At 36.0% G+C, this 13,624-nt stretch overlaps 1 protein-coding gene across 1 annotated transcript in view; it reads left to right on the top strand.

Moving 5' to 3' along the window:
- The window catches only part of LOC140236557 (choline transporter-like protein 1), a 42,589-nt gene extending 29,167 nt beyond the window's left edge, over positions 1 to 13,422 (top strand). Inside the window, exons 15-21 of the mRNA XM_072316482.1 lie at positions 2,652 to 2,744; positions 4,503 to 4,598; positions 5,493 to 5,603; positions 9,115 to 9,162; positions 10,305 to 10,376; positions 11,880 to 11,951; positions 13,351 to 13,422. Of these exons, the coding sequence (XP_072172583.1) occupies positions 2,652 to 2,744; positions 4,503 to 4,598; positions 5,493 to 5,603; positions 9,115 to 9,162; positions 10,305 to 10,376; positions 11,880 to 11,951; positions 13,351 to 13,422 (564 nt within the window). The remainder of the gene's footprint in view (positions 1 to 2,651; positions 2,745 to 4,502; positions 4,599 to 5,492; positions 5,604 to 9,114; positions 9,163 to 10,304; positions 10,377 to 11,879; positions 11,952 to 13,350) is intronic.
- Positions 13,423 to 13,624: the final 202 nt, after the last annotated feature.

Consider the following 13,624-nt stretch of genomic DNA (forward strand, 5'->3'; position numbering starts at 1 on the left):
GAGACCATTGCTTGATTAATGCAAAATATATATATACCCTATGCATGTTGTAATAAAATTGTAATTTTAAATCAAAATATCTTTCATATCTGTGACATTTTCAGTTATTTATAAACTTGAACTAAGTGTAAAGAAGATGATAGATTGTGTAAGAAATAACACAGTGATGTACTGAGGAAATCATGTGTGTAAAAGTTTAAGCAGATAAGCAGCCAAGAGCTGAATATTGAAATGCCCAAAAGGTAATATCAGGCTTTATGACAATGTATTGCTATATTATTTGTGATGATTTTGATGGAGTGGATTGATGCGTTGATATCCCTGTAGACATTTTTTACATTAATCTGTATGTTTCTCATTATAATGATAATTGATACATATTTTTATGTAAAATAGACCAACAGTAGTGAAAATTTTCCCACAAAGTTTGTCAATTATCTTTGAAATATATATATAAAACACCTATGTTCACTTTGGCCTTGTACTTAAAATTATCAGACTTGAGTGTCCACTGCTTATATGGATATTTCTGTTTCCGTTAAGGAAAAGCTGACCACATATATAATAATATAATTTCAATTTCACAATCAGGACATCTTTTTCGTTTTTCTTTTTTGGATGATCATGCTCCCACCACTTCCATTCAGCTTGTGTCTAGAAGAAATGAAAATTATATTTGTGTTGATTTGTTGATTAATAGAATATTAATCAATCTTTTTTGTGAGTTCATTACAGGCACTTGATTTTATCATTTCAAATGTCAACATGCATACAAATCCAAAAGATTATAAGGTTGTCTTATTTTCCCTTATCAAATATAATTGTAATGATTTCCCTGACCTCAATGAAGTTTTCTCTGCATTCCCGAGTTCATTGGAATGTATGATGCTTATTACTAAGATGATGATCTAACCTGGACTTGACCTTTTGACGATGTACTGCATGAAAACTTGCATTGTGTAGAGTAGTAGCATTGCATAAGTGCACAGTGACCCCCGCCCCCCCCCCCCCCCCCCCCGACAAGCTAATGATGTGCAAGTGGACAAATGCATAAAACAAGTTTTAGTGCAATGTGTGCATGTGATTGTTCTTTTTCCCTTTTCCCATTCACAAAATTCATCACCTTGCTCTTGTATCATCTGTTTACTGTCCTAATTTGCTCACTACGTACAATCTTCACTATTTTTTAAATCTATTTCATTGTGTATTTTTTATTAAAAGCATAACTTTTCCCACAGTTATGTGCAGGAAGAAGGGCTAGGAGTCAATTATGCATACATACTTTGTATTTTGGCTGGCTGATAACAACTATAATGAATATAATAATTTGTTTGATGTGCATGTAGCGCTTTTTTTTTATACCTTTTTTTGTTGGGGGAGGATGTATACATGTATAGAAGTATGTATGGACTGGGATGTGCAGATATTACTTGAAGCCAGCAATCTCATCTTGATCAACTTCTTTTTAGGCAACATTTAACTTATTAAAGTGTAGTGACATGAATTTCACCACTGTATTTAGAATTGACATCAATGCACTAAAATGGAAGATAATTATTAGCCTAGGTCTCAGTTATCAAAATGCAAAGCAACATGGGCAACATACATGTATGATTGTTTGTAATAAGCAGCACATACTGCATTGTTCAGTCAAAAAAAGCTGAGCCTGTGCTCATTGTTTGGTCATATAATTTTGTCAGTGATTTTCATCTTGTCATATTATTTTTTTCATCTCTGTTTGTCTCTACTTCGTCAACGTAATATGTAATTATAGTTGCTACTGTTTGTGAACTTTGTGAAATCTTACCAAAAACATTGGTCTGTGCCACTTCTGGCTGCACTGCATTTGGAAAACCCTCCTACCGAAATCAAATAGAATTGATTGAAAATTTTTACCTCAAAAGATTAAGTTCCAATTTTGGAAATGGTGGTAAATTGAGAGTTAATTCTGTGTCAGAGTTTACTATAGTGGTGTGCGTAATATATGATCTGTTTGTGGACTATTTTGAAAAGACACAGTCTTTCATTGCTTCAACTCAGTCATATCAATTTATCAGTCATGTTCAGCTTTTGGAGCCTGTTATCTATTCCAATTGCATAAACATTCACAGTTTCATCATACTTGCATACATCAAGGAAAAATTTCCATTCTGATTTGAGATTGGTTTCAATGCATTTTTGCTGTGAGAAATTGAGGACAAAGTCAGTGTAAAGTTTCGTTGCCATCTATAACCAATCTCCCAAAGATCTGCCAAACATCATTTTCACCAAACAATTCTGCGCTGAATAAGTGCTCTATGTACAGCTTCCCAAAGCAAAACTACAATTGTATGCCATCATCCACTTCCAAATGGAGAAGCAAAGCCATTAAGAAAAAAATGAAAATGAAGAGTAAGTATAATGCCATGTGCAGACCAATGTTTGTGGAAGTGGAAAAAGTCTTCATATCTTTCGATCTCTTACTATGTACTTCTCTTCAGTGTATTTCTCTGTTTCTCTCCTGTTCCCATCCTTTGCTAACAAAACTCAAACTCTCTCCTCAAAACAAAAACAAAAACATGCACACACACACACACACACACCCACACACACACACATGCACACAAACGAAACCTGCACTTAATTTGCATCGTGGTCATCATGTGACTCAGACCATGCCTCAGCTAAGCTTCTATGCCGTTCCTGTCGTTGTGGCCTGCATCTTTTCCTACATCGTGTCTGGTACCATGATGAGTATTTACGAGGTAAAGGAAGAAGAAAGCAGAAGATATCAATTCCCTCCCCCCCAAAAAAAAAACTTGAGGGAAATGATATTGAAATGCAAACATGCCAGGCATTGAAGTGGCGCTATGCCTTAGAGGCTGAGGTGTGTGGTGATGTGCTGCGCAGAATGGCGGAGGATGTGTGCTTGTAAACAATATTGAAATCCTTAGCCGAGAAAGTAGACCCTTGAATGGCAAAAAAATTAGTAGATGCAAGAATAAATAGAAGATCTGGTATAAAATTGCCTGCTTAGATGTACCAGTTTAGTTTTCTAGAGGATTCCTACAAAATGGAGCTTTTCTGTGTGGGGCAGGAGGAATCGCGTTTGAGTCATTTCACTTCCACTTTTCACCTGTGTATTAGAAATTTGCCCTCATCCCTGCACTATGAACACCTGAAGCAAATACAAGCACGAGAATGCGAGGAAACAGTTATGTAAAGCATCTGATGCTTTCTATCTTGTGTTTGCCCACTTCAAGCATATTACAAATAAAATTTGGGCCCTAATTTCAAAAATTGATATATATTCTTTTCAAATTCTGTTTTTGCTTCTGTAAAGTGCATTTTGCTCAGTAGTCCACAAACCATGCTCACATTGATCACTCATTTTGAGCACATTGAACATAAAAAATTTGCAGTTAGGCTTTCGCGCATATGGAGAAGACCCACTCTCCCTCCCGGTGCACAGACCCACACACCCAGCCAACACTGCACCCAGCATTGTGTTCCCCTGCCCGGTAGAATTAGTTACCCCCACCCATCAGTGTCATGAGGTCAGTCCTGGTCTGGTCCACGCCAAGTTTAAACACAACGTTTGAACGCAGGACCGAATGAATATTCATGATGTATCTTTGATTCCCGATTTGTCCCCCCTCCGCCCGTTCCATTTCCATCGTAGACCAACCAGAGCCTGCTCTTCTATGCTATAGCGGCGTTAATCGTCTGCGTTTTTTCGTACTTAATTGCCAGCTGTTTTCTGTTAGTGTACGAGGTGAGTATTGAATATGCTATAATGGCAACATGTGAAATGTACTTGGATGAAAATCCCACTTGAATTAATCCTTAAATGCCCCTTTGCCAATGAGTAATATTCATTTAATGGTCAGTTATATAACATATTCAATTTGAAAAATATATTTAAATTGTATTGTCTGGTAACGTCTTCAAACAAGATATGAATCAATTTGTTCTGAGTTGTGCCTTTTGTATGTTCAAGTTTGCACTATTTTTTCGTTCTGGAGATGTGATTTTACGATTATGTTAACATCTTGTTCAGAGATGTTCATGGAAAGAGTTTGATTTAGATGAAACCAGTTTAGACCAAACACATTTTGTCATTTCCTAGGAAAGAAAATGTTGTTGACTTATTATTGTAGACAAACTGTTTTCGTTCTGACACTTTAGCTGACTAAATGTTTGATTTGATTTGATTCAATTTTTGTCCTCAATATCTTCTGGACTTCTCCACTTGTCTAAACAGTGTTGATATTTGACATTAGATCATGTGATAAACTGGTACTAATTATTTGCACGAAATCCTTACCATGATTGCAAATTGAAACCATTACAAATGATTTTGCCATATTTCAGGAATATTGGATTTTGTAGTGATGATGTGTGATTGAATGTTTGCTTAATATGTGGCAAATTTAATTACTTGCACTGACAAAACCCCCTGTTTCAACAAAAAGAGAAGAAAGCTATGATGCTAATCTGCATTGTGCAAATCTCAACTCTAGATGGCAGTAGACACACTTCTCTTGTGCTTCTGTGAAGATTCACGTATCAACGATGGCTCCGCAGAGAAACCGTACTTCATGGACAGAGATCTGCTGGTATGACTGAATGGAATATAATCAATTTGATATAGTAATCTTTTGTAGCATTTCATTTGTTAAGATTATTTAGTCTTAAGTTTTTACCATGCAAATTGTAAATTTCTCTTGAGATTGATTCTGTGTATGATTGGTCACTGAATAAACTGTTGAGTACTTACAAAACTTGCCCAGAATATTGCAAACAATGACAAAAATACAGCTTGTTCAAACAGATATGCACTTGGGTCACCTGAAGACTAGAACACCATAAACTATTTTGTTTGTATGTGCTTTATGTGTGTTGGTGAATGTTTGTGTAGTGAAATAAAACATGGAAGAAAGATATTATTCAGAGGGGTTAAGGTTCAGGTGCGAGTTCCTTCACTTTGTCTACAAATTTAATTTCTAGAGGGAGACAAAGTGAAGAAACTCGCACCTGAAATAAAACATGTTTTATTCTTTCACATGTTATAGATGCAGTTGGCTGAAGGTTTTGGGTTTGTACTATTAAAGGTGGCTGTGAAATGTTAGGTAGTCTTGTGAGTGTATGTTGTAGCATATTATCACCTATTAAACATGAAGAGCAATGCTGCACACTGATACTGGTCAGACGGTCCCTGACCAGAAAAAAAATCACAGTTAGACCAGTAACTTTTTCAGGAATAGACCAGTAGAACATGGAAAAACTGGGTACCTGCTGGCCTGAGAGACAGGTCGGATCAGTAGAAAAAAAAAATGGGATAGTGTGCAGCCGTGCTGTAGAGATTAGAATGCATTTATTGCTGAATGTATTTATTGTAGAATTGATAAGATTTGTTTCTTTGGTTTTGTTTTTGTTTATACCTGGGATCATGATTAAATGATTTGTTTATACCTGGGATCATGATTAAATCACTCTCTCCCTCATCTCAGGAATTTGTGAGCAACAGTAGTGATGCCATAGATGGCATGGAGAAGAAGAAGAAAAAACACGTCAGGATTCCAACAGAGGAGCAGCCAGAGACCCATGCGAAGCCCCCTCCTGTGAGTGCCTGATATATCCCTTTAAGGCTCTTCCATAGTCATCTGAATCAAAACTTGTGCAAACTTGTACAAATATTTCATGTATGATTATCAGTTTAAAAAATCCTTTTATAAATACAAAACATTAATTTTATTAGGTAAATTCAGATTTGAAAGTAAAGGTTCAACATGACCATCAGAAGACAACCTATTGATGTCTTTTGTAAGCTTGAAATGATTCACATGCCTATTTGAATATATCAAGGCATATGTAGTTTTCACAGCACATTGTCTTCATCATTCTTTAAATGTGTTTGCTGATGAGCATTTCTGTTTGACTGGATATTCAATTCCTCTGGGCATTTGTCTTCTTAAAAATGTGTAGATGCACAAACACCTAACCAGAACTGAATGTTATTTGGACAATATCTGAAAATGAATTTGCTTGCATGCTCACTTTGCATGTACAGTGAAACCCCGTTATAACGAGTTCGGTTATAACGAGGAACCGCTTATAACGAGGTGATCGCGTCGGTCCCGTTTTCCTTTGCGTGTAAACCTATGGCAGAACGAATCGGTTATAACGAGTTCGGTTACAACGAGATTCCGGTTATAACGAGGACATTTTCGGCGCATCATGATAAAGAAAAACATAAGAAATTTGATCGGATATAACGAGGTACCATTTCTTGACTTGCCGCTTTTCAAACACGAGACAAATGAAACATTGAAAATCGAATTCACGCTATCCATGTCTTTTTCCCGTTTTGCAGAGAACAGTTCCTTCCATGTTTTCTTCTAAATCACGCAAAAACACATTAATACCATTCGATGTTCCTGCTAAATAATCACTCGATTTTCTTTTTCGCGAGATCACACGCGTGCGTAATGTTATAGGTCAGACCACAGCGCAACAAGGGAAAAAAGATAACGCACTCAAACTTTTCCAGTTCTTTTGCTGGTTAGCAAATACGAGTGTATGATCATAGCCGAAATAATTAATGAAATCGCGATCTCGCCTGGTGACAGTAGCGTAAAAATGGTTGAATAACGCAATCCTGTCGCAATTTTTTTAAGAACGGATGTATACAATGCGAAGGGATTTTCGGCAGATGATAAAGAACGCATCTTTAATCCTTTCGGGCGCAACGATAATACATTGTATGAGATTACAGCCGAAATGATTCATGAAATCATCGCATTCCCGCTGGGCACCAACAGCGTAAAATAACCTCGCAAGTTACGGTAAACGACTCACGAATGTTACTCTGAAATCATCGCGATCTCGCCGGATGACAGTAGCGTAAAAATAGTTGAATAACGCATGTTTAGCTACTTAATCGGTGTTCAGAAGAAGAAACAAACGTATTTAATAATTTGAATAGATCTGGGTTTGTTCATTATCACAATTTTAACAACGCATTTCACAATGAAGATTTTTCTTTCTTTCAAAATGGTCTACGAGTAACAGATTTGCGTAAAAAGGATCACAACCTTCTAAATTCAATCCTGTCGCTTATTTTTCAAGCACGGATGTACAAAACGCGAAGAGATTTTCGGATGAGAAAATGAACAACGCATCTTTAATCCCTTCGGGTGCAACGAACATACATTATATAAAATTACAGCCTAAATGATTCATGAAATTATCGCATTCCCGCTTGACACCAACAGCGTAAAAATACCTCGCAAGTTACGGTAAACAACGCATTTTATACAATGTAATTTTAATATAATATAGGCCTATACTTCTCAAGAACATAACGTGCACTATTATGCGAAGAGATTTTCGGAAGAAAAATAAAGAATTAACCTATTTCAACCCCGACTTTTTCGCCTATTTCACAAATAATTTCCCTTCATTCTCTCGATAATAATGATCCATAATTGTGTAATAACAACGCAAAGGATGTTCTTAACTTTCATTGTTGGGTATATTATGACGTCGTGCTTATGTTTTTCTTTGTTTTTGATGCGTACGGTTATAACGAGGTACCGGTTATAACGAGGTACGTAGTATCGCCGGTCCCACGGACCTCGTTATAACGGGGTTTCACTGTACACTTTGTATATACATCTCACAATGAAAAATTATGGTGCAATAGCTTTTTCATGCTTTTGTGCTGATGATAAATTTTTATGTGATATCACTTCCTCTTTATTTTTCATTATGCATCAAAAACATTTAGACTGACTATAAGCATTAATTGCCGTGTACAAAGTTGACATTATTAAGTGAACTAGACAGTACTTCTTTTTTGGATAATTGCAGTATACTTTTCTTTGTTCAAAAACGCCTCAAGCATGCACAGATAGATCGAGTGTCTTTCATATTAAATAAGCTGTACACAATCAGCACGAGTAATTTTTTTTTATCACTATTTGATTGTGAGTGTTCACACATGGTTAATGTTTGCAATAAGTGGCTTTCCAACATAATTGTTTATCAAACAATCAATTCATAAATTGCTGGTGCTGGTGCTGGTGCCATTGAGGTATCATTGTGCTTGTATTCAGAATGCTTCACAGGGAGATGCAAGAAAGCAGCAATATGATTTTTAGTGGAAAGAAATAGGGGGAAAAATAACATGTGGTGATAAAATCAATTTTTCCCTATTCAAGAGACCTACTGTAAAAGGATTTTAACTGATCATGCTATGTTCTTGCCACCATTCGCTTTTGCTCCAAAATGCTCCCATTTCTTTTTCTGCCTGAATTAGGTCAATGTGGCATATTACTGTATAAGCTGTTATTTTCGCAAATTTCCCGAGTCACTGTTGGACCGTGAATTTGACAGCACGCGAAAATATTGCCATGTGCTAGGCTAACAGTGCACTTACAATAGCCTCGGCATCCATTCACGAAAACAACATCTCGCAAAAATGTCCGCGACCTCCTCGCTCGCGAAAAATATCTATGTGCGAAAATAACAGCTTATACAGTATATGTGTGTGTGTATGTTATAAAGTTTGCAGCAGAGCTTAGATATAATGATGTTGAAGCCCGATAGCGTGGGGATGTACCATCGAGTGGGAAGGCTGGCCTGGCTCAGATACATGTACATTCGAAAATCACCATAACACATTGTGTACAGTGTTCTCACTGATCGCAATCAGTGCACGCACAGTTAAACAATCTGGACTGGAGTCGAACGTTACCTATTAAGTGTATGCTTTGATGCACATATTTACTGACATGCGCTATTTGTGGTTTTTCAAATGTACCTCAGTGGGCAGCGAATGAAAATCAATCCTATCGAGCCACCAATGTCTCCCTTTGCTACTGGGTCTTTAACTTGTCTCGCTGATTCAAAGAGAGAAAAAAACAAATTATTGGTGAAATATGACATTTATTCTATTACACGGGGAGCTGCCCTGCTCATGCAAATTAGCTTGCCACGAAAAAACAAAACAAAACAAGAACAACAACTACGTTGTAAGCTTCTTTTCATGTCATGAGTCATTGGTTTCATGCAGTGGCTTTAAATGCATTCTTATTCTATCCCACCTTACTGTGCCATGCTTCCATGAAGTCTGTTCCTTCTGATGCAGAGGACCAGCCCGACTCTGCCAAACCTGCTGTAAGTCTAGTCTTGGCTCTAGAAATGCATAATCAATATTTCATTTTCTTTCCTGAGGTGTGATCAGACATTATTTTGCATTATAACTGCTCATTAGTTTCTAATTCCCATTTTGATGTTAGAAACTGACTTTAGTATGTGTACTTTGTGTCTGCAGGGTTTTCAATAGATGGAGGAAATTCTTGATTTTTTTTTTTCTTGGTTTATTTAAGCTTCTTCTTGTTCATTATGTAACTGTCTCTACCATGATTGACATCCTGTTGTGAAATCTGCATTATGTCATTTGCATATGCACATATACAAATTGTGTTTCTCTCATTTAGGTAGATTTATATAGTTTCATGGTCAGTCATGTCATCATGAAAGTCCAAATAACCTTCATTAAACCTTCATCATTCTCAAATAAGAAGATTTTTGGCAGTGACATTGGGCCTGGCAAAAATAATGTGTGGATGTATGTGGCAATTTTTTGCATTGACATTTGCTCAGTGTTAGTGTAACATTTTCCCTTGTACACAAAAATGCTCCTACAAACCCCCTAATATCTCTCAAAATCTCCCTTCAGCAAAACCACTGCATTCACTGTATAATAAACTATTGGTGTAGTGTATTGCATCAATAATCTATCATCAGTACAGATCATTTATCACATCCTTTGGTTTATTTTTTTTTTAATGGGGGATGTACAAACCCCCTATAATTGCTTGAAAATCTCCCTTCAGCATACCCGCTGCATTCACTGTATAAGAACAATTGATGTACTGTATTGCATCGATAATCTATCATCAGTTATACAGATCATTTATCACATCCTTTGGTTTTATTTATTTATTTATTTTGTGTTGTTGTTGGAGGGATGTGTTTTTTTAATCTTTTTTTTTTTTTTTGCAAATAAACATAAATGATGGTTGATGGGATATTTACCTCTCCTGCACTAAAAAAAAAAAATTGTTGATTGCACTTGTGCTCATGAGAATTCTTTGCTGCACCATCAAAGAAACTGCACAGCAAATGTCATGCAGTTAAAATTTGTCTGCTTACACGCATTTTTACCCATCACCAAATTGTTTCACAGTGTATCACGTTGTCCTTTTGTTACCACTGTTTTCATTGTGGCGTATTTGTTCTTCCCCTAATGGTAGCCTGTAGCCCCTGAGTCTGTGCCTCTCACACAAGCCCCTCCCCCATCCACTGATGAAGAGGTGAAGTCTGAAGTGAGTTCAGCATGGTGCCCAAGACTGGGACCTTCTAATATTTAAGGGAAACTTATCGAGGAAATTACCAATGCATGATATACAAGTGTCCGTTGGAAATACACAGATATTAATTGACTTTACAAGAAACCTACTGTTAGAAATGTAATCAATACATGTGTTTATTTCGGGCATGGCATTTCCCAAGCACTGTAAGTTTCAGAATAGTGATAATAATGACGGTAACAATTTGAAAGTAATGATTTCAACTTTAATCATATTGAACAGTAATAATGACAACAAATAATGGATATCACTGTCATTATGTCCTTTTTCACCTAGCATTGTCTTGCCTGTCATGATGATTATGATCATGAATACAGTGTTTTACATATCCAACTTTTTGTATTGTGTTTGAAACTAATTCTTGACAGGAGTATTTACTTGTAAATAAAGACAAGGTATATTTATAGGCTATCTTAAAATAAAAACCAAAACATGACTGAAGTGAATCTATCAACATCAGACAGATTTGATATTTCAATGTCCCTCGGCCATAGAATGTTCAATTATTTTTCACCTTCCTTCTCCTTTTGCTCATCTTCTCTAACTGGGAAGAAATGTGATTGTGTTGCCTGGGATCTCATCCCTGCAACATTAAAGGCATAGTACAATATTGGTGGAGATGAAAATTGGGCTTTTACTTTTTTGCGAGATATCAAGAAAACACTTATGAAATAGTACAGAGCATACCATTTTAAGAGGAATTCAAAGTTAATTTGATAAAATCGGGTTTGGAATAGCTGAAACATCCAAAAACAAAGTAAAACAAAACGATCGTAATAAAATGTGGGTCCCACACTTTATTAGCATTGCTCTGTTTTGGATATCTCGGCCATTTCAAAACCAATTTTCATCAAATAAACATTGAATCCCTCTTGGAATTACATGCTCTTTCATATTTCAGAAGAGGTTTCTCACTTTCTCACCAAACAAAAAGTGATAAAATCCTGAAGTTAAGTCTCAACCAAAACTATACGATCCCTTTAACTTGAAGGCACAGTTTGCTTTCACCAGTCAAGCCTTTTCAAGCAGAAATTTCAATAGTCTGTTGAATAACTGGGTAGTAAAAGTAAAGATATCATTATCATTCTGTTGGGATGATATTATATTATATCATTTTTTCTTTAATGGTAATGACATCATATGAATAAAGTAAATGATGGGAAAGTAAAACCGCAGTATGAATATCAAACTTTTTTCTTTTCGTGCACTACATGTATATCAAATATGCAAAGCAATCCAGATTAGTTTTCCTTGATTGCAGTTGGATAATAGTTGTAAGTTTTGTCTTCAACTCTCATCTGATCCCCTAAGCATCCCAGCAAGAAATCTGCTACCTTTATCACATTTTTAATCATTTCTTTATTGTGTTTAACTTTGCACACACCACTCTGTTGTTTTTGTGTTCTCCTAAACCATCATGCTTTTGTTTCCGCCACACATTTAATCTCACCATGGTAGCCCGTAGCAGCTGAATCAGAGCCTGTTGCACAAGCCCCTCCCCCATCATCTGACGATGTGTGCCAACCAGAAGTGAGTTGTGTGCAGCAGCTAATTGGACCACTCACTTCTCAGAATTCAGGGAACTTTGTAGAAGTTTGATAAAAGAGAAGTCATGCATGCAATTGGGGGGAAAAAAGACAATTTTCTAAATATGTTTTTGTTGTTTTTAAAAGTTTATTTACAAAATCTTGTGTAATTTTAACTGGTTTACAAAGTTTCATGAATTTATCCGTACCAAAAAGAAAGAGAACAAATCACTGATGTCTCAATGATTAACATTTTTCTATCATAGCATTTAGTGAACGAAATTGCAATTCTTTGGGAGTTGCATTAGATAGATTATTGAGGAAAAAGTGCATAGGAGTGGCATGATAAAAGAGAGTACATTGTATGACATTGCTGTTGTAGCGTAAAAATAAAAGCAACTTTGAAATGCACATTTTTCACTTAAATCTTTTGGACTTGCTTTTGCTGTGCACTTTTATTTCAATATAATATTTTGTAAGCAAAAGAGACAAGCCCCTGCTCAAAAAGTAAAATGAGCAAACAAATAAAAGACCTAACTGGAATGTGCACTCTTTTAAAATGTCTGTTTTATATTGTTTGAAAGATGATTAAAACATTGAACTAATGATATGCCAAACTCTGAATGTTTTCCATTATATATATATTTCATTCCAAAAGCTGCTTAGAAAGGATCAAAAAGAACATCTAAACCTGTTGAGGACAAGTCCCGAGTATACTCGGGCAAACGTCAATGGGAAATGCATGTTGCTGCAAAATCAAACCATCCTCAACGGGTTAAATATAACTCTTTTGTAGAACATTAAATGTGGGTGATATGAAGCAGAGATAAAATTTATTGTAGTTACAGTGATATCATTTGGTGAACATGAAATGTCATTCACCCTACAGTTTTGCTTATCAAAAATTAAATGACAGTATTTGTCCTTTGCCGACTCGTAACCACCTTTAAAAAGTGCACTCATCAGATCCTTCATAATTCAAAGCTTTCCACCTTCAATAGTGCACATGGAGATTGTACTAAAATTTGAAACAGACTAGTTCTCTCCAATCTATCTAGTTTCAGTCTGTTTTATAGAATTTTGTTACAACTCGGGCAGCTCTGTAAAAAGTTGTTGCTACCACATTTTTTTGCTTGTGAACTGTTACACAAAAATGAACATTTAATTCTGATTATTCCAGGAAAGAAGAATAGTGGTGATTTGAAAAGTATTGTCTCTATATTCCATGATGTTGATGTGGTTCTCTGTAAGCATATGGGACAAAAATATGATTTCTTTTCATTATCACTGTTGTCACGAAATCACTAGATGTGATCTTTTCATCACAACACTGTAACCATGTCATCATTTCATTCCTCCGTTCACTCCTCCCACCACTCACTGGTGACCCCTTGACCTTTTAGCCCGAACCGGCTGAACCACCACCCCCTTCACCATCCACAGAGGCCAACAATGGAGATACTAACACAGAATGAAAGTGAGTGTGTATGAAGTGAATGTTTTTGAAGGGGAATGTCAACTTGACAAAGATGTTTCAAGTGAGACAAAATAACACAAAGTTGAATATAATTGAAATTTCTCCCGAGAAAATTTATGACTATTTGAACATCAATAACTTTTGCAGAAATCCATCTGTTTGGGGGTTGTCATATAAAGTTGGTGTCATTTATGTGAAAT

This window comes from Diadema setosum, chromosome 13, assembly GCF_964275005.1.
Source record: "Diadema setosum chromosome 13, eeDiaSeto1, whole genome shotgun sequence".
Taxonomy (NCBI): domain Eukaryota; kingdom Metazoa; phylum Echinodermata; class Echinoidea; order Diadematoida; family Diadematidae; genus Diadema; species Diadema setosum.